We start from the raw sequence: 20226 nt of genomic DNA, 5'->3' as shown, positions 1-20226 counted from the left end.
GTGCCAAGCAGTGTTTCCGCCTAGAGTTCCCTGCGTCATGCTGTACGTCTCCTCCAATTACCTTCGGATGGTTTAAAAAAATCCGTAAGTTTTTGGTCAGCGGACACAGTTTTTGAGCTACGACAGTGATTTTGCTAGTATAAAGAAATGTAAGAACGTAAGCAAGGCCCTTGTTCCTCAAGATTTATTCAGTATTATTGCCTCAGCTAAAGCTCTGAATCCCTTCCGTGTACTCCCAACGCATACAACTGACTTCTTTCATTCTAAATACGCTACTGAAACAGTGTTGTCAACGCACGCGTGTAAGACCTCCAAATGCAGCATGATCAAAGTGTCTCACAATCATCCATCTCAAAGAGTTATTAAAAATTATTGTTCTCAAAGAGAAGATTGGAAAAATGTTTGTGTCTTCGAAAGGCGAAAGGCAATGTGTGACGTATGCTACGCCGTACTTCAAAACAGAAACACCTGTTAACGATGTTGCTGTTTCTTCCTCAGTTGCGCAGAGAGTCCTACAGTAAACTTTGCAACATCTGATCGGAAGAAATCTAAGAAAAGGAAGTCAATGCTGAGATATTTCCTTCTTGAATTTAATTTTGTTATTCTCTTATACAAAAATTTAAAAGAGATGAGAAATGATTTTTGTTGCCTCCAATTCTACTAGTAAAAACATTACACCTATATTTATGAAGTCGTACTATCACAAATAAGATATAATACCTCAGTGTTAACGACACTTGAAATAAAAACTTTATTGACACTTAGAACCAGTCATTTCCCTAGTATAGCACTTATAAATTATTTATCTTCCACTTTGTCTAATTTTTTTGCAGTGATGAGGGAAATAATATATTTATGTTTCATCAGAATATCTTCTCAGTTTTTTCGATAAAAATAAGTTATCTACGAAAAGAGGTACTTTTTTATTTTTCGGACAAATGTGAGATTTGACGTTTAGAACGTTTGACGTTTCCACTCTTCTGCTACGTATCAATTCAAGAATAAGCCAATTAATGTATAGCCTCTCAGTATTATCTGTTTTACCGATTACGTACTCAGAACAGTAATACGTGTGTCCTCTAGAACGTGAGATCGTTGGAGGTGGGACTGCCCCCACGATAAAAACCTGACTTAATTCTGAAACTTGTAGGTGAAGCGTAACTCGGCTGTTCGATGGTCTTTCTCAGATGTGAATACGGAAGATTTCTCCGAAACACTCACTGGTTGGCCAAAACTGGACTTTGTTTTGTGTATTTGCAGTAAATCTGTATTTACAAACTACAGAAAATGTTCCATTTTTCTCCTCCCACCTATTTTACATGACTGACATGACCCGATGTTGGGTGCCCACGAGATTTCCAGATATCACTTGCACCTGGCCCCTGTTGTTGTTCTATGGAAAAGTGGGGAAAGTCTGTGCCACTAGACACGAGAAGAGGTTACCACTCAGAAACGACGCGCGCGCTTCATGCTGGCATCAGATCTGGTTAACTGAGTGTTAATAAATATGCTTGGTTTTCGTTTTTGTAGAGCGCGAAGCGGCGAGCGTTTTTCCAATCAGCTCGCTAATAGCGTGAAGCCTGAGCCGCGGGCCAATCATGCGGCGTTTTCCTTTTTTATCTTATCCGCGGTGGTGTCAATCCGCCTGAGCCGACGCGTGTTACGGGAGCTGAGGTGTCCATATACAAAGCGGGCCTCCTTTGTCCAGAGGATCGCGATATCGCTGCGCCCCGCTACGCACCTGGCTGCCTTTCACCAGCACAGGACGCGTAGCCGCGTGGTCCTTCCTCTTCAGGCCCGAAGAATCAGTTCGTGTGCGCGCAAGTCAGTACACACAGTCGAGGGTCTGTTTGAAACCCCGATACCCGCTGGCTGAAGCGGAAGTGTATTCAGAGTAAGCGTAACCCTCTGCCAGGCATATATGTGTGATTTGCAGAGTAGTCATGTAGATGTAGATACATTATTTCCCTGATTACAAATATTTATTTCCAAAAGACTGTGCTAGATACAGCTATGCGGTTTGTTGCAAATAGTAGCTGCCTAATATTTTTTTATGGATCCACATCTGCTCTGTTTGTTACCCGTAAATTGCAAAGGCGGTACTCGATTTCTCTCCACGTCTTAACTGACATCTTCCATCACCGCCAGTGCAGTAGCTCGTATTCGTATAGTAAGAGTTTGCACTTCAGGAACTGGTGAACTAAACACTTTATCCTTAGCGTAACCCCACAAAAACGTCACGAGGGGTGACGGCCATGGTATTAGACCGTTTCTACCGATCGATCCGTCTCAAACAAATAAATCTCCCCTCGCCCCCCCTCCCCCCCTCCCCCCCTCCCCCCCTCCCCCCTCGGAACACTATCTTGTTCAAACACTATCAGTGACTGAAATTCCAGTAATTGAGGTGCAACCTAAAATTCAAGCATTTGAAGCAAAACTGTTGCCGTAATGGTAGGCTCAGTGAAAAAGAATGGTCCTATAATTATGTCGTGCATGAAGTCATCCTGTACATTCATTTTATGGCTGTCCCTTATCTGCTGCACCATGATGTGTGGGTTCTCTGACCCCAGAACCGTACGTTAGACCTGTTAACTTTCCCGGTGATGTGAAAAGTCGCTTCATCGAAAAAGAAATTTTTATTAAGAAACACTTTGTTTGCGTAGATTCGTCTCAGCGATTTCCTAAAAAATTTAGAACGTTTGGGCCTATCGCCTGGCTGCAAAGATTGCAGGAATTGCACTTTGTATGCTTGGATATGTAGCCTTTTTTTTTTTTTTTTTTTTTTTTTTTACCTCTGTGCTCCGAGGTATGCCTGTTTCTCTGGAAACACGATGCATCGATTTGCACGGACAGCGTTGAAATCCTATGCCCACGGTATCAATGGTGCTGTCTCTCACCGCCTTTTTACTTGTCTCCAATACTGCCAACCTCTTTAAACTTCTCACACCATCCGTTGATGCTCTTCACACCCGGTGAGTCTCGACAGTAGGCATTATGGAACTGCGACTGAAGTGTAATGGGCGATCCTGTTCCATGAAGCCACACAACGTAGTGCTTTCTCCTACATAGATGCCATCGTGACAGCAGCATACCTAAATTACGTTACCTGTAGCAAGAGGGAGAGAGGAAAAGAAAATCAGATGCTGCTAGAACTCTCGTAGAAGTATATCCACAAAAACTTAATGAGTTAAGCTACCATGTGCTACAAACCTCATAGCTGTATCCAGCATAGTGCCATAGAAACAGATTTTTGTAACAAGGAAAATAATTTATGTTCACCCTGTACACTGTATCTGTTACTGAGATAACAATGTTCGTTGTCTTTTAGAGCCAACAGACGTGAATCGCATTACTGGAGAAACGGTATTCTTGTAGACACAAAAGACGCACCAGTATCTGTCGTAGAGGATAGTACTGAAGAACGATAAAACACTTGTTTCTTTACATAATGACTTCGTAATAAACATTTTGAGAATGTATGGACCGCAAAGCAAACGATCAACGCTTAACGCATCCCAACTGAGTGCTGTTACTAACTGGTGACAGTTGTGATGGATACCAAGTTGGATACTTATCGCTACACAGTGACTAGATCACTGATTAGAGAACGTAGGTAGTTACCCACACTTGTATTTTGGTATGCGTAATTTGTAAACCGTTTCCTACGCCTATCTTAACAAGGTTTGAGCCGTTTTCTACACCTACCTAAACAATGTTTAGCCGTAAATTCCATGCTAACATGTTTATTCGTAAGGGGGAGTAGAAATTATGAGTTCAAAGCCGGTGTTTCACAACAGAAAACATAGTTATGTGTATATTACAGAAAGATAGCTACAGCATAATACAAATATGTGTATAGCTATTAGAAAAGAGCAGCCGCTGCATTTGCTCGTCTATCTCATTGCAGTACGAGCCGGATAATGTTAAGACTAATATTAATTTAAATCACAGCTTCAGGGGCCTTTTTATATTGGTGAAGTGGGTAACCATTCAGTTTTTCCACAAGTATACCAGATAAGTGAAAATAGCACTGCCAGAATCAGAATTATGTGGAATATACCTTACGGTTCCGTGGGGTAACTTCGTAACGGTTACCATCGCCACATTAGTTATATGGGAGCTATCGCTTTCTGCAACTGGATTACTGCATTCAGTAACGATTCACTTTGCTGATTCTTTGCGGATTAATTGATAAAAGCGACTTGTATAATATATGATTACAGCAATCTGAGGGACACATGCATATCTTCCGAAGTGATGTAAACTTTACGAAATCTTACATTCCAACGTGAATAGAAATCTAAAATTGAATCCTACGTTCGTCCGGCAGGGTGTAGTTGCTCGGTTGTGTGCAAAAGTTTTCAACAAGATTTAATTGATGACAACAAATATAAGTTTATATAGTTTGTGTGTGTGTTAATAGGATAATGAATGATGAGTAGGGGTATGATATTCTCAAGAGTTTATTATTCGTAATCGTGTAACCAATCACAGATTTATACTAGCACATTTGTAAGCAATGGACAGAGCGAAGAAAGGAAAAATAATGTCCGAAATTGGAAAGAAAGGAAGTAATTTGAAAGTTATTATTCTATTCAAGAATGGGAAATTTAAAGCAAAGAAGTGACCGTGCGTTAAAAAAAAAATAGCATGAATTTGAGAAACGTACAAAGCCAAAAAGTCATTTGAGTTGGGCGTAAACATATAACAGGAGTGCATCGGAAGTAAATCAGAGTTAGTAACAGGTGTTAGTGGAAACTAAGTGATGAGGAATGAATCGCATGCTCAGTCACAGTAAATGCTACCCTGGCAGCGGTTCAGGTAATTGCAAGTGATCTCAAGGATTGCTTCTCAATAAAGGTCACTGCAAGGCAGCTCGTTAATTAATAGCTGCTGTAGCCACGAAAATTAACACGATACTTTCTCGACTTTATCCTTATTTATTTATCAAAGTGAAATAAGAAACCTCCGTCTGTGAAGACTCGTTTCATCCCAGCTTGCCGGCCGGAGTAGCCGAGCGGTTCTAGGCGCTACAGTCTGGAACTGCGCGACCGCTACGGTCGCAGGTTCGAATCCTGCCTCGGGCATGGATGTGTGTGATGTCCTTAGGTTAGTTAGGTTTAAGTAGTTCTAAGTTCTAGGGGACTGATGACCTCAGAAGTTAAGTCCCATAGTGCTCAGAGCCATTTGAACCATTTTTATCCCAGCTTGCTCGTTTGTGCATCAAACATAGCTTTTGCGTTATTTTGTCAATGATCTACTTAAGGAAGTGTTTCTATCACTACTCATCTGGTCTACCTACGAATCATATATTAGAAAGTCTGGATTGGAAACCAGGATTTTTCCCCTGAAACAATCAACAGCCTAAATATATTTTATCATTTACATGCCTGACAGATACCAAGGTTAATTCAAAAGTAAACTGAAAAAGTTCCTTCTCGAAAATCTCCTGCTGTTCCCTAGGAAAAAGTTTGTAGCTTATTTGGTGCAAAAGAATTATATACTTATATGTATTACTGAATTATACATTCTTTATTTTTTGCAAACTCATCTGTAAATGTCCAGCATGTAGCTGTATTTAAATACAAATAAGTTCATAGTGTGTAAATTGACTCTTTCCATCATTAAGAAACAGCTTTCAAGTGATACCTGGAACACGTAACTAACTAAACCAAACTAAATAAATAAGTTAAAGAGAAGCTGAACACACAGTAACCACTGAAATTTTCTTTAGTCTCGTCCCACGAGTCGCCGAGGCGTCTCGCATTCTGACGCGCGTTGCTATAGGAATCTACGCTCTGGTCTCGATTTGCGACGCACCAGTCAATTATGCTATGTATTGCACTACTAACTACCACGGAAACGTTTATCGGAAGGATTATTTCAATTCTCGACATTTTTACTACTATACAACTGTCTTAATAAGGGTCGTAAGATTCGCTAAGACCCGCGAGGCTAGGTTGAAATAATCATTAATACCAATGATAAATGCCGTGTAACAATCTGACTGTTTTCAAACGGACTCCAAACCGCGAGCACTGTGCTCAACAACGTACACCACCAACAATTAATACACCATCTCAAACCAGTTTCTTCCAAGTTCCGCAGAAATCTCCGCAACAAGAAATAGATGTGAAATCAACGTCCGCACACGGAAAGCATTTAAAAATCCTTGCATGTTTTCTGTACTGCAAGAATAGTTATGTTGATCACAAACACCCTACATCCGACGCCAGTAACGAAATCAAACAGCACCTCCGCTCCAGACGCCCTGTGCAATACTCAGGAGGGCTGTAGATCGACTAGTAGAATTCTGAGAGCTTCAAGCGCCAATTATCGAAATGTTTAAACGCAAACGCCTTTCAGAAAATCAGACCTCATGACTAGAAAGTCACGAATCTTGTTGATAACCCCAACTCCTCCCCCTCCCCCTTTCTTCCGCAAGTAAGCCTCCATGGAAAGTTCTCCTTCCTGTCAGGGCTTCTCACGAAGTTGTTTCCAACTCATATGGTACTGGGAAAATACTCAACATCATGGGAAAGTTTCTGTTAAGCAAGCCAAACAGACGCTGTCTCTAACACTCAGTCGTTGATGGTTTCCGGTTCAGGTCGCTTGAGGTGAGCTAGAGACTTCCGTGGCGTCCAGAAGGCAAACGAAGCCAAACTAGTAGACCAAGGAACTTGCGGAAACTCTGCTGGACAATAGTTCTTACGTTGCCCACACCCAAGATTATAGTCCAAACTCGATGTGTGTTAATTAGGCCTGGAAATAGATAAAGTTCCTGCACCAATTAAAATCAGACTCGGGTACTTGTACCTCCGATACGTTGTCTCAACAGTCTCAGTTTTGTTATTGTTGCACCATGACATTCTCCATTTGCACCTTATCGTCGAGTGATAAACCGTTTATCCTCATAACAACTGCATCTGTGGGTTCTGGAAAATTCGCCTCAAATAACTCTTCCTATAACAACGTTCAGGTCCAACTAGTATTGCAGGAGAACTGCTCTGCTGGAAGATTTCAAAAAACGAAGAAATTCACCAGATGCAACGCATACTTAAACATTCCTCATGACAACTGGTGTTAAGGATTGAGATTTTATGCCACAGGTTTCGCAAGGCCAGACACAAGTACGCCGCAGTATTTGTTAAGTAGCTTGCTTTGTAGACGTGCAAGTATTTCCTGCGCTCCTTGTTGCCACTGCCTTTTATTGTCCAACTGTTACACCGGCAAGAGGCAAAGTAAAGGCACAGGTCTTAAACACTATATAATCAGAATAACTTTTAACCAACCCGTCAGGTTTAATTACATCACAGGCTACTCTTTATCGTGAGAGGCAAGAGAAGTTTCTCAAAAGGAGCTTTAAGCTACACTATTGAGGTTAATAAATTTTTAACAGCCTTCTATTTTTCTTCCGGAAATTATGCTTTTTTTACTGATAGACGAGGTATATTTTAGGTAGCGTCTGGTACAGTTTTCAGTCTCTATGTAAACGCACACGGTCTTTTGTCAAACATGTGCACCGAAAAAAATAATGATTTTAGATGGGAATGCAAAAACTGCACTGAAACTGCGATATTACAGGCATCAGGTGAAATATGACTTTCAGTCAACGAGAAGGCCTTTCGGTCCTTATTCTACTGGATCGGAAAAAGTAGGAGCTAGCGATAATGAACATCTAACAGAAGAAAAACTTAATTATACCTTCTTCTTCCAATACCGGTAAATTAAGTTTAAGCGATGATTTTAATGAACAAAAGGAAATGTTACTCGAAGACAGCTAAATGAATACATAGAAATACGTCAGTATACACAGTCGAGTTACAATAACCACTTACACGAAAGAAATGATACTTGCATCGTTTAGTTGTCATCTGTGTCCCTTGCAATACGTTCGACACTTTTTAAACAACCCTTGTAAGTAAAATAAGAAAACATTCAGTCACCAGGAAGCTGATATAAATAAAGCAATATTACACTGTAGCGCCAAAGAAACTGGTATAGGCATGCGTATTCAAATACAGAGATACGTAAACAGGAGGAATATGGTGCTGCGGTCGGCAACACCTATATGAGACAAGTGTCTGGCGCAGTGATTAGAGCGGTTATTGCTGCTAGAATGGCAGGTTACTCAATTACAACAGCTGCAGAAAAATTAGGAGCGCAAAGTGGCCAGTTGTTGTGAATCTTTAGTGATTGCGTCTGTAGACACATCAGTTTTAAAGAAACCCTTCAGAACTTCCTCTACGTTCGAAGTCACATCAGAGATGCAGCCGTTGAGGGCTCATTGGTAAATGCTGGTTTAGATGAAAGTGGTTTCTTGAATCATACAGTTTTTGGTGGTGCTTTAGATACGTATATGGTAGAGTCACCAAGTTAGATTACATACCATCAGTTAAGACGACGACCCGTATATACTGAAGAGCCAGAGAAACTGGTACATCTGCCAAATATCGTGTAAGTCCCTCACTAGCACCCGAAGTGCCGCAACAGCATATGGCATGGACTCGACTAATGTCTGAAGTAGTGGTAGAGGGAACTGACACCATGAATCCCACAGGACTGTCCATAAATCCGTAAGAGTACGAGGGGGTGGCGATCTCTTCTGAACAGCACGTTGTAAGGCATCCCAGATGTGCTCAATAATGTTCATGTCTGAGAAGTTTGGTGGCCAGCGGAAGTTTTTAAACTCAGAAGAATGTTTCTGGAGCCAAACTCTGGCAATTCTGGACGTGTGGGATGTGGCATTGTCCTGCTGGAATTGACCAGGTCCATCGGAATGCACAGTGGACACGAATAGAGACAGGTGATCAGACAGGATTCTTACGTGCGTGTCACCTGTCTGAGTCGTATATAGACGTATCAGGGGTCCATATCAGTCCAACTGCACACACCCCACACCGTTACAGAGCCTCCGCCAGGTTTAACAGTCCTCTGCTGACATGCAGGGTTCATGGATTCATGAGGTTGTCTCCATACGCATAGATGCCCACCCGCTCGATACAATTTGAAATGAGACTCTTCTGACCAGGCAACAGTCCAATGTCGGTGTTGACGGGTCCAGGCGAGGCGAAAGCTTTGTGTCGTGCAGTCATCAAGGGTACACGAGTGGTCCTTCGGCTCCAAGAGCCCACATCGATGACGTTTCGTTGAATAGGTTGCACGCTGACACTTGTTGATGTCCCAGAACTGAAATCTACAGCAATTTGCGTAAGGGTTGCTCTTCTGTCACGTTGAACGATTCTCTTCAGTCGTCGTTGGTCCCATCCTTGCAGGATCTTATTCCGGCTGTAGCGATGTCGGAGATTTGATGTTTTACCGGACTCCTGATATTCACGCTACACTCGTGAAATGGTCGTACGGTTAAATCCCCACTTCATCGCTACCTCGTAGATGCTGTGTCCCATCGCTCGTGCGCCGACTGTAACACCACGTTCAAACTCACTTAAATCTTGATAACCTGCCATTTTAGCAGCAATAACCGCTCTAATCACTGCGCCAGACACTTGTCTCATATAGGCGTTGCCGACCGCAGCACCATATTCCTCCTGTTTACATATCTCTGTATTTGAATACGCATGCCTATACCAGTTTCCTCGGCGCTACAGTGTAATATTGCTTTACTTATATCAGCTTCCTGGTGACTGAATGTTTTCTTATTTTACTTACAAGTTTTTAACCTATGGTACCTGTCTCCGTAGCGAGTAGCCAGCGCTCGTGACTGCCATCTGGATGTCGCGGGTTCGATTCCCGGTACTGCCAGGAATTTTTTATTGGTGGAGGGACTGGAACGGGGTGCACTCAGCCTCGTAATGCCAACTGAGGAGCTACGTGACCGAGTATTAGCGGCTCCAGGTCATGAAAACTGACAGCGGCGGGGAGTGCTCCATGCCCCCCCCCCCTTATACTCAACGCCCCTCCATAACCTACGCCCCTCCATAGCACGTCCAAAGACACCATCTGAAAAATTAAAACCAACAGCTTTATTATAACCCAACGCCGTTTATTCATAACATGCTACCAGTTTCGACCCCGAAAATTATTATCTTCAGGTGTCAAGCTTAATCTGCCAACACCGTACTAACCACAGTTACAAAGACCAATGGAGTCTTCAAATGGAAACAATAGAACGTATTCAGCATATTATTCCAGTACGTGCTACCAACGAAGTCGAGATCAGCAGGACCAAAATCAACTGAATTCCGTAACTTCCAGTAACAAGACCACTAATGGTCAGTTGTCATCTGTCTGCTGGTGGGCTCGAAGTTACGGAATTCAGTTGATTTTGGTCCTGCTGCACTCAACTTTGTTGGCTGCCCATGGTGGCATAACATGCTGAATATATTGTACCGTTGACATTTGAAGATTCCTTTTGTCTTTGTCTCTGTAGTTCGTACGTTGATAGCAGATTACGCTTGGGGCCTGAAGATGATGCTTTTTGGCATCGAAAGTGGTAGCACGTTTTAAATAAACGACGTTGGATTACAATATAGCTCTTGATTTTAATTATCATTATTCATGTACTTCAATCCCGGCTGTTATCCCGCTGTCCTCGATGGATTATTAGAGAAAGACACCATTGGGAGAGGATGACACGGCGGTCGGTCAGTACCCATTGACCAACCAGAATCTGTAGACGGAGTTTACGTTTACATTATAGTACGAAACAATCAGATCACATCGATTCACGTGCAATAAAAATTTTCTTGATTTGTACATGAACCCTTCCACATTCCCTGCAACTGGACTTGTATTTGTGAGGACGGACGTTCCAACTATGGTACTGCCATTCAGATTTAGGTTGTGAAGTGAATTTCGTGATGGTTTCCCTTAAAAAACGCGATGAATTTACTTCTCCCTGCTTTCGAAATAAGCTTTGCTGAGTTTTCTTTAGTGGCCTTGTTGTTAATAGGGCGTCAAACCTTCTTTTACACTGGATACACTTTTGTGGAAACATTAAACTTGAGTCTCGAGTGGGTCACGAATGCCTAGAGCATACAGCACTCAAGATGATGATGATTAGTGGTTTACGACTCTCAGATAGGAGGTGAATTTAGAATTTAACGGGATCAGTTGACACCGAGCACTAGCACATTTGAACAAGGCCTGGGGTGGAAATCGGTCAAGAACTTGCGTGATGAAGGAACCATCCCATTATTCAACTGAAATTATTTAGAGTGATCGCCGGGAAATTCAAATGATGATGACCAGAAGGGGATTGGAAACTCATTCATCCCCGAGAGAAGTCTTTACCACTGCACTAGCTCATTCAGTGACTAGTATGAAGCGCACTGCGAACCAGTGATGCGAAAATGGGGTTGTGTTTGTTACGTTGGTATAATCGGTGGCCGCCGCTTCCCCGCCGTTCTTAGCGTAATAAACGTGCCGGCGTCGGCGTCGGCGGGGTGCGCGTGTGAGGTCCTGAAATGTCAACGAAGGTGACTCGGCTCCACAGTTGGCACGCCGACCGGCCCGCCTGCCAACATCCACAGCGGCACGGCGGCACAAATACCCCGGTTCTTCGCTTCCGCCGCTCGCCGATTCGTTTCCTCCCTCGACGCAGCGTGTAATCTGACTGCTTATTAGAACGTCCTCCCGCTCCCGACCAGCCGATCTCCGTTCTGATGAGAGCCTCCGGGACAGGTGATTAACTCCAGAGCACGTGTCCGCTACAGCAATCCTCTGCTTGATGACGGAGCACATTCGACACAATCGCCTCACCTCTCACGATTTCTGCATCTGCGGCCGTGGGGCCGTGTCCTAATACTACCTTTGATTCACCAATCACAGTTTCTGTAACCCACGTCGGGGTACAGTTAAAAGATTATTTCCTGTGTCGCGAAGAACATCTAGTTCGCTATTAATTGTCGGGCTGCAGTAGTGACTCTGTGTGAATAGTATTTTGTGCGTATGTATGTGCTCGTATCCATGCATGCTGTATTACAAAAATGTATTTAATTACTTATGAGTGTATGTACGTATGTAAGCGTGTATTTTCCATATCTCCTCCTAAACCACTAGACAGATTTCAATGAGCCTTGATACACATATCACTTATAGTCTGGAAAGAATCGTTGAGGGGATAAGAACCACCTGCCTATCAAGGGGGCGAGGACGGCGTTGAAACATATGTGTTGGCCACGACGCTCCAATACCCAGATTTTATTCGTCCAGCATTTGAGAATGAGAGCCCTTAGTGATTTGCAACAAACTTTAGAAATAATATCAAACCTTTACTAAACGTTTTCTCGCTGACACTCACCACAAACTGATGGAAGGAGAAGTGTTTATGGCTTACTACATTTTAGCTATCCGTGCAGTAAAACTAGCGCATCAGGCATGAAGTTTTAATGTATTACTTCTTCACTACTAACTTTATTCGTGATACATTCAGTAGACAGCATTCACAAATATCACTGAACAGACATGCAAAATCATAACATTGTACGACACATTGTTTAGGAGATATGACGTAATAAACTCTGATATTATGAAAAGGATAGATTGCTACTCACCACAGACAGGAGACGCTGAGTCACAGGCAGACACAACGAAAAGAATGCTCTACATTTTACCTTTCGGCCAAAAGGCCTCCTTGTGAAGTAGAAAACACACACCACACACACATTCACACACACACACACACACACACACACACACACACACACACACACACACACACACACGACGCTGTCTCTAGCCGCTGTGGTATCCTACTGAGCGTGTCAAAGGTGGTCATGCTCTCAGAGATAGATTTCCCGCAGTAGGGATTCCCGTATTGGTATTTTTTTCGAAGATTATTTCGAAGCGATTATTGGACTACCAGCTCAACTCCCGCTGGAACATTTCCTAAGTATGATTATGTGTTTTAACGCTATTTTATTGAGACCTTTAATATACACTGAAGATTTTAAGTGCAGACCAGACCAGTTCACGTATTCTGTTTGATGTGACTGCAATACGCTGTCACATTGATCTCTAAAGCAGTCAAGACATACCTCAGTAACTTAACATACTGCACGTTTGTCCGGAGTTATCATTTCCTTAATTACTAGTGATGAAAGAAAGGGGGCTTTAGGCAGCCGTAGAATGTTCAACTCTCAGTGCGTTGTATCTCTTTGATATATTGTCAGACAAGTTAAAACTGTTGCAGCCTTGAATAACGGGAATAACGACTTGCAAATGATCAGTGTGGTGGCACATGAATCAAATGAGCAGACAGGTCGAGTTGTACCTAAAGCAAATAATTTGGTCACAGGGTAACGGGAAAGGCATTTGGTTTATGAACGGAGCAATCAGCGACCATAGGGTGTTGGGAAAAGGCATTGGGTTTACGAACGGAGCAATCAGCTACACAATTCAGATGTGCGCTGTACATATCAGGTAGGGCTAACGGGGAAGCCTGACCATATACAAAGAAGGACAGCTTGAATGGCTTCAACAAGTAGACACACACAGAAAGACGTCAAATACTTCGTGAAAACCTACCTAGAAAACTGCAAGGACCGATTTTCGGAGTGTAATTTACGGATATACATAACGTTCATCGTTTCCTTAGAGACTGTGAGGTAAGAGAAATAAAATTGTAACTGCACACACAGAATCAAATAAACAAACTTTTTAATATGCTCCGTCCATCAATGGGACGGAAAAATAAGCTCAGAGTATTGTGCAGTAAAAAGTTCTCTCTGCAAAGCAAGTTTAGACTGATGTGACTATACCTGGAAATCCAGACAAGCTGTTTTTGGGATTACGGAAGGATTAAGCGATGGAAAAATGATTCTTAACCACTAGTTCCAATTGAGTAAAAATAAAAAGAAAACAGCACGCCTTACGGTCTCCGCCGAGGAAGTCCGTTGTCTACGTAATATCCCACTCAGGATATAATTCGTGAATAATTTTACAAGCGACAATAATTCCTAAACTCCAAGCAGAACAGATCGTACAAGGCGAACGAATTGTCAGTATCATAAATAAAGCAGAACGCGTCAGTACTATTGGATGTACCTCTGCATGAATATAAATTCTGTTTGTGCTTTTCTTCATGTCAGTGTAATTGCCTTTCATACGCACAATGTAATCGGGAACGATTGTTCAACTTTTCATACTGTGAGAGATTTTTCGTGTCAGAGAAGTTCATACATAGGAAAGAAAGGATCGACCATACACACCTAAATACCCCACTGAGTAAATGTATTCGAAGGTTCAAGATCGACAGCCGTTACAGATTCCTTTTCCTGTGAATGGTTATCTACTGTTATCGTATTACTTTTTACACAGTACTGTGTCCGACACGTTTTTACGAGCAAATGATGAAGGACTGATTGGAGCAAGCATTGCTTCTTCCAAGTCAGAAGTTCGTACAGTTTTTTGCTCTCCTTGACGGATGTATTGTGGTACTGCAAGCTTTGCTTCCCTTACCACGGGAAACATGGTGTGTGACATATGTCATACGTGGATAATTAGCTCCATACAAGCTGTCATCTTCCCTGAGTTATCAATATGCTTGTTGAAAATCATGGCCGGCCGTTGTGGCCGAGCGTTTCTAGGCGCTTCAGTCTGGAACCGCGCGACCGCTTCGGTCGCAGGTTCGAATCGTACCTCGGGCATGGATGTGTGTGATGTCGTTAGGTTTAAGTAGTTCTAAGTTCTAGGGGACTGATGACCTCGGCTGTTAAGTCTCATGGTGCTCAGAGCCATTTGAACCATTTTTAAAATCAGACTGCAAATTCCTTGATCGGTTTGAATGCCTGTTAACTGGGGCTGATATACCGAATATTTCAACCTGCGAACACAGATGTCAGTGTTCCAGTTTAACTTCAGAATCGACCATGTCACATCATTTGCAGCGCATTAGTGGAGTCTACTGTCCATACGCTTCACGATGTTGACCGTGAATGTTCGTTGTGTTTGCCTAACCTACAATGTTAGCAATTGTGTACATAATAAATCAGTTTATTACATCGTAAAAACAACGACTCGTTGATTGGGATATCTACATCAACATCTATACTCAGCTAGCGGAGGGCACAATTCGCACCAAAGTCATATTTCCCCTCCTCTGTTCCACTCGCTGATCGCGAGAGGAAGAAACGACTGTCTGAACGCTTCAGTACGAACTCTAATTTCCCTTATCTTTGAATGGTGGTCATTGCGCGATTTCAAAGTTGATGGTAATAATATATGCTCTACATCCTTGGCGAAGATCGGATTTCGGAATTTAGTGAGCAGCCTCTTCCGTTTAGCACGTCGTCTATCTGCAAGTGTGTCCCACTTCAAACTTTATATGAGATTTGTATCGATCTCGCGATGGCTAAATGTACCAGTCACGAATCTTGCGGCTCTTCTTTGGACCTTCTCAATCTCTTGAATCAGACCCAATTGGTAAGGGTCCCAAACAGACGAACAATGCTATAAAACTGGACGAACTAACGTATTGTAAGCAATTTCCTTTGTTGTTTCTACCAATAAACCGCAGTCTAGAGTTCACCTTGCCGTTACTTGAGACCATTTCGAATAGTCACACCCAGATACTTGACGGATGTTGCCGCTTCCAAAGACAGGGCATTTATTTTGTACTCGTACATTAATGGGGATTTTCGCCTTGTTATACGCAGTAGGTTGTACTTACTAATATTGACAGATAACTGCCAGTCGTTACACCACGCATTTATTTTCTGCAAATCCTCATTGACTTGTTCTCAACTTTCATGTGATATTACTTTCCTATAGACTACAGCATCATCGGCAAACAGTGTAATGTCGCTGTCAATACCATCAACCAGATTATTTATGTAAATCGTAAAAAGCAGCCGACCTATTACGCTGCCCTGGGGCACATCTGAAGCTACGCTCGTTTCTGTTGAAGTCACTCTATTCAGGACGACATACTGCTCTCTGTCTCTTAGAAAACTTTCTGTCCAACCGCATATGTCATCGGATAGACCGTAAGCGCGCATTTTTTGGAGCAAGCGACAGTGCGGGACTGAGTCGAACGTATTTCGAAAGTCGAGAAATACGGCGTCAATCTGGGAGCCGGTATCTAGAGCCTGTTGTATATCATTCACGCATGACCGCTGTTTCCTAAAACCGTGCTGGTTTCTGCAGATGAGCTTCTCAGAGTCTAGAAAGTTCATTATGTCTGAACACTAGTGGAGGGATCCTACATCACATTTGGCGTCGTAACATTCGATTCATAAAACTTTGAACATAGCTGCTAAGGTTCAGTGACCGTGTCAGAATTATATTGTAACAAATAAGCCCTCGGTCACCAATATTAAGTCAAAATTGACCTGGTTTCGACGCTACTATGAGCGTCGTCTTCAGAATTAGACTAACTGTACTAAAACATTAGGTATATAGTACATTAATAAAATTAAAGTTTGTACTGACTCGAAAAGATGCAGTACTTACAAGTCACATATTAAAAAAGATCTAAGCCGGAAAAGCGACGTCAAGAACACTTGTGAGATGGCGAGCCGCTAAGGGCTGCTCGTACTGTGAACAAGGGTTGCAACAAGACTGGTCAATTTTGACTTAATATTTGTGACGAGGGCTTATTTGTTACAACATTCGATTCAGTCACCCACAGACCAATTTCATTTCTTCATACTGATACATTTTTCTCTTTCCCGCAATTCAAAAAATGGTTAAAATGGCTCCAAGCAATATGGGACTTAACATCTGAGGTCATCAGTCCCCTAGACTTAGAACTACTTAAACCTAACTAACCTAAGGACTTCACACACATCCATGACCGAGGCAGGATTCGAACCTGCAACCGTAGCAGCAGTGCGGTTCGGGACTGAAGCGCCTAGAACCGCTCTGCCACAAAGCCTGGCCTTCCGCAATTCCTTGAAGTTTATGTCATTATTACATAAACACCCTGTGTACTAGACACGAATCTAAAAAGTTAAGTTTGGAAAGGTGCTTTGTAAGATGAGTTCTAATTCCATTTCCTACGCTGTTTACAATTAATAAATGCCTTAAAAGAAATTATGCCACATTTATGGTGTGCGGTAACGGTATGTTTTAGGAGTGCAACTTAGCACTACGTGTCGGAAAGACGGAGAGAAATTGTGAGGAGAGTTTCCCGCGGTCCTCACAGCAGCTCCTGTCGGGTCGATGCTAACCGAAGCCAAGGCCTACTCTGCACTAATCTCCGCTCGGCTCTAGGGTTCACTGCAACGGGCCGTGCAGCTCGAACAATGAGACGGTCGGTTTGCAGTTTTACGAGCCCGTTTCCCTCTGACCTCAAACAGGCCGCCCGTTTTGTGAGATGAACGATGACATGGTACAAGCCATTCTACCGTCGGGTCGTCGTTGCTGTACTGCAGAAAACTGCGAAACCAAGTACCGTAAAACAAACGCATTGTGGAATGACATGAGTGATCTTCAGACGGAACTAACACGAATTTAATGCATTCTAATGAAGCGAAGAATTGTTCTTGGCATCCAAAATGGAGAAGATGCGTAATTCAATAAAGACGCATTATTATATAGGTGAAGATCACATGGGAATAAAACTGATTCATCCACTTCTCAACATCAGATTTATTTAGATAGGGGTTGTCTTTGGTTATCTGTAAACTTACCTTTCGTCGTTCGAAACGAGGTTTGGGGATGGGGGCCGGGGGTTGAGGAGATTTCAAAGTTCGCGTATGGACAGGGCAGGTAATCATCATATTAGACGAAATTTTCGTTTATTTGTACTTGGTAAATTTTCAGCTATTCATAGACTGTCATCACTGAAGCTTTCAAAATGTCGTAACCAATTCACGACTGACGTCAAGGCTTCTTTACATTAGTGGACTTCTTATTTACATATCGTTATGTTACTAGTACTTGTAGGAGACGATGCGGGTGCTGAAGTGTAGTTATGTCAAATAAACGACTGTCTCCCGTATACTTTTTATGCTTCGACAGTAAATTGGAAATTTGGAAATTTTTGGTAAGTTTCTATGGGACCAAACTGCTGAGGTCATCGGTTCCTAGGCTTACAGACTACTTAATCTTAATTAAACTAACTTACGCTAAAGACAACACACACACCTATGTCCGAGGGAGAACTCGAACCTCCGACTGAGGAAGCCGCGTGAATCGTAGCAAGGCGCCCCAGACCACGCGGCTACCCAGTGCGGCGACAGTATATATACTGGTTTTTAATAAATGGGGGATAACCTCTTGTCGGGGGTGAGGTGATCTACGAGTCACCACATCTGTCAAACCTTTCATCTATTTCCATCAATTTTTAATCATGTAAACAGAGTGAGAGGTTGAAGACATTGTTAAATTTAAAAACATAATAAAAATGAGTCCACTCACGTAGCTTTTTATAATAAATTACAAGGAAATATATTTTGTAAGTAAGGATTTTCAACTAATATTGCGTGAGAGATATGAGAAATTCAAGATACGCAGCAATTATAGTCGGGAGAACAATTTCCGAAGGCGCTGTGGCCTTCAGGTCAAAAACCGAAAATTTTAAAAATAAAAAAAGCTATTTCCCAATTATTTCAAGAATATAGTTCTTCTTTCTCTATTCCAAGAAGTTTTATTTTTCTGGAATCACTTAAACGGTGCTTTACATCCAGTTAACAGCACAGGAATGTTTTATTTTAAACCAATTCTACAAATTCGTGCGTTAATAACCACTGTTACTCGTTTAGACACCAGAAATTCGGTATAGGTGCACATACTTCAAGTAAAATTATATCATCTTATATTATATACAAGTGAAAGTACGTTCATTTTTAAGAAGCGTTGCCGTGTGAAGTTGTACTTGGAATTTCGATTGCTTCAGAAAGATGGGCGTTATTTAGTACTTTTAGTTATTCGAGACTGTCATCTAATTCCTGTTTCATTTTAATTACATAAAAAGCTGTGTGTTAATAAAATACTCACACCGCAAAAACTCTACAAAACATGTAACAAATTGTAGCTTCTCGGCGTTTGAAAGAAGCCACGCCTTTCCTATTGACTTTTAGCAAACTTAACCTTCAGCGTGTAGCACTTCAGACCACTGTCAAATTCTTTTTTAGTTGAAGATAGTTTAAGTGATTGACTTGTGTGTGTAACAAGCGGGCGTAGACCTTAGTGACTACACTGTAGACAGATCGCGACGCGCTCCCTTTCCGGCGGCCTATCGCCTCCGCGCGGCGGCTCTGTTGGCAAACAGCTTATCACACTAATCTCGGTCACATATATCTACAATAGCTTTGTTTGCTTTGTTTGCAGGTTTACTCGAAATGTGACCCGCAGCCACAAACACTGACGACAAAAAGCGCCATAGCACTGTTTACGCTCCTCTCGCTGCTCGCCACATTATGTAAGGACATCATCATTTTTTACGAAATTCGTGTAATGGTAATGCGCTCTGCTTCATCTGGTGATGTAACCTGCGCTGCTCGAACCATTCGCATTAAGCCATGAAAAGCTTACACAGTGGTAATACGAAAGCCGATTTAAAAAAAAAAAAATAAATAAAAAAAATGTTAAAAGACGAGAATGACGCAGGTTACTACAATCATTTCATACATTACTTTATATGGAACAAACGGATAGATGACGAATCTGCGAGAATTGACCGCAACCCAGTATACACTATATGATCTGTCAGCTGCTGGTATGTGTAGGCGCGTAACAAACGAACTACTCTTTTATTACAGAACTAGAGTCACAGCAGGGATCTGAAATAAATACTGCCATGAATTCAGTCAAAATTGTTCACTTGATTGTTAGAATGTTGCGGAATTGTTTCCGCCTGTGACAGAGAATCCATGTTATAAAATGCCTTCTTGGTGTTTCTGACGCATCTGCAGTTCCCATAAGATCAGTTTAATGGGTTTAATTAATCAGAGGCAAAGAATTGGTATATCTGATTTCATGCGGGCTAGAGAGCAACAGAAACACTTTCTCAAAAATACAGATCTCATGACAGTTAACGATACACTGAAACGGTGTGGCTGAAACAGGAATTGCTACATATGGAAGAAGGGCGCGACAGTCACTGGTAGTGATACTTTGATTGAGCAACTGAGATCTGATAGAGTTCATAAGTTAGAAAACACTGGAGGAAGACTGCGAAAAAGCTACAGAAAAGCGACAAGTGAGGTTCAAAGCAGAGTAAATGCACTAATATGGAAAATTAACTTTCCGTCTTGTGTCCTTAAGAGAAAGTATCCTTTGGCCTACAGATCTAATGGCGGGAAGTGAAGTCGCTTGTAA

General features: G+C 42.1%; 1 protein-coding gene across 1 annotated transcript in view; it reads left to right on the top strand.

Annotated features, from left to right (window-relative positions):
* Nucleotides 1-20226, top strand: part of LOC124722353 — a gene marked incomplete at its 3' end in the record, with an annotated part of 821905 nt that overhangs the window by 119522 nt on the left and 682157 nt on the right. The window contains exon 2 of the mRNA XM_047247526.1: nucleotides 19237-19327. Coding sequence (XP_047103482.1) covers nucleotides 19237-19327 — 91 coding nt within the window. The remainder of the gene's footprint in view (nucleotides 1-19236; nucleotides 19328-20226) is intronic.

This window comes from Schistocerca piceifrons, chromosome X (genome assembly GCF_021461385.2).
Source record: "Schistocerca piceifrons isolate TAMUIC-IGC-003096 chromosome X, iqSchPice1.1, whole genome shotgun sequence".
NCBI lineage: Eukaryota > Metazoa > Arthropoda > Insecta > Orthoptera > Acrididae > Schistocerca > Schistocerca piceifrons.
The sequence above is the reverse complement of the archived record's forward strand: the minus strand, read 5'-3'. Positions and strand labels throughout refer to the sequence as shown.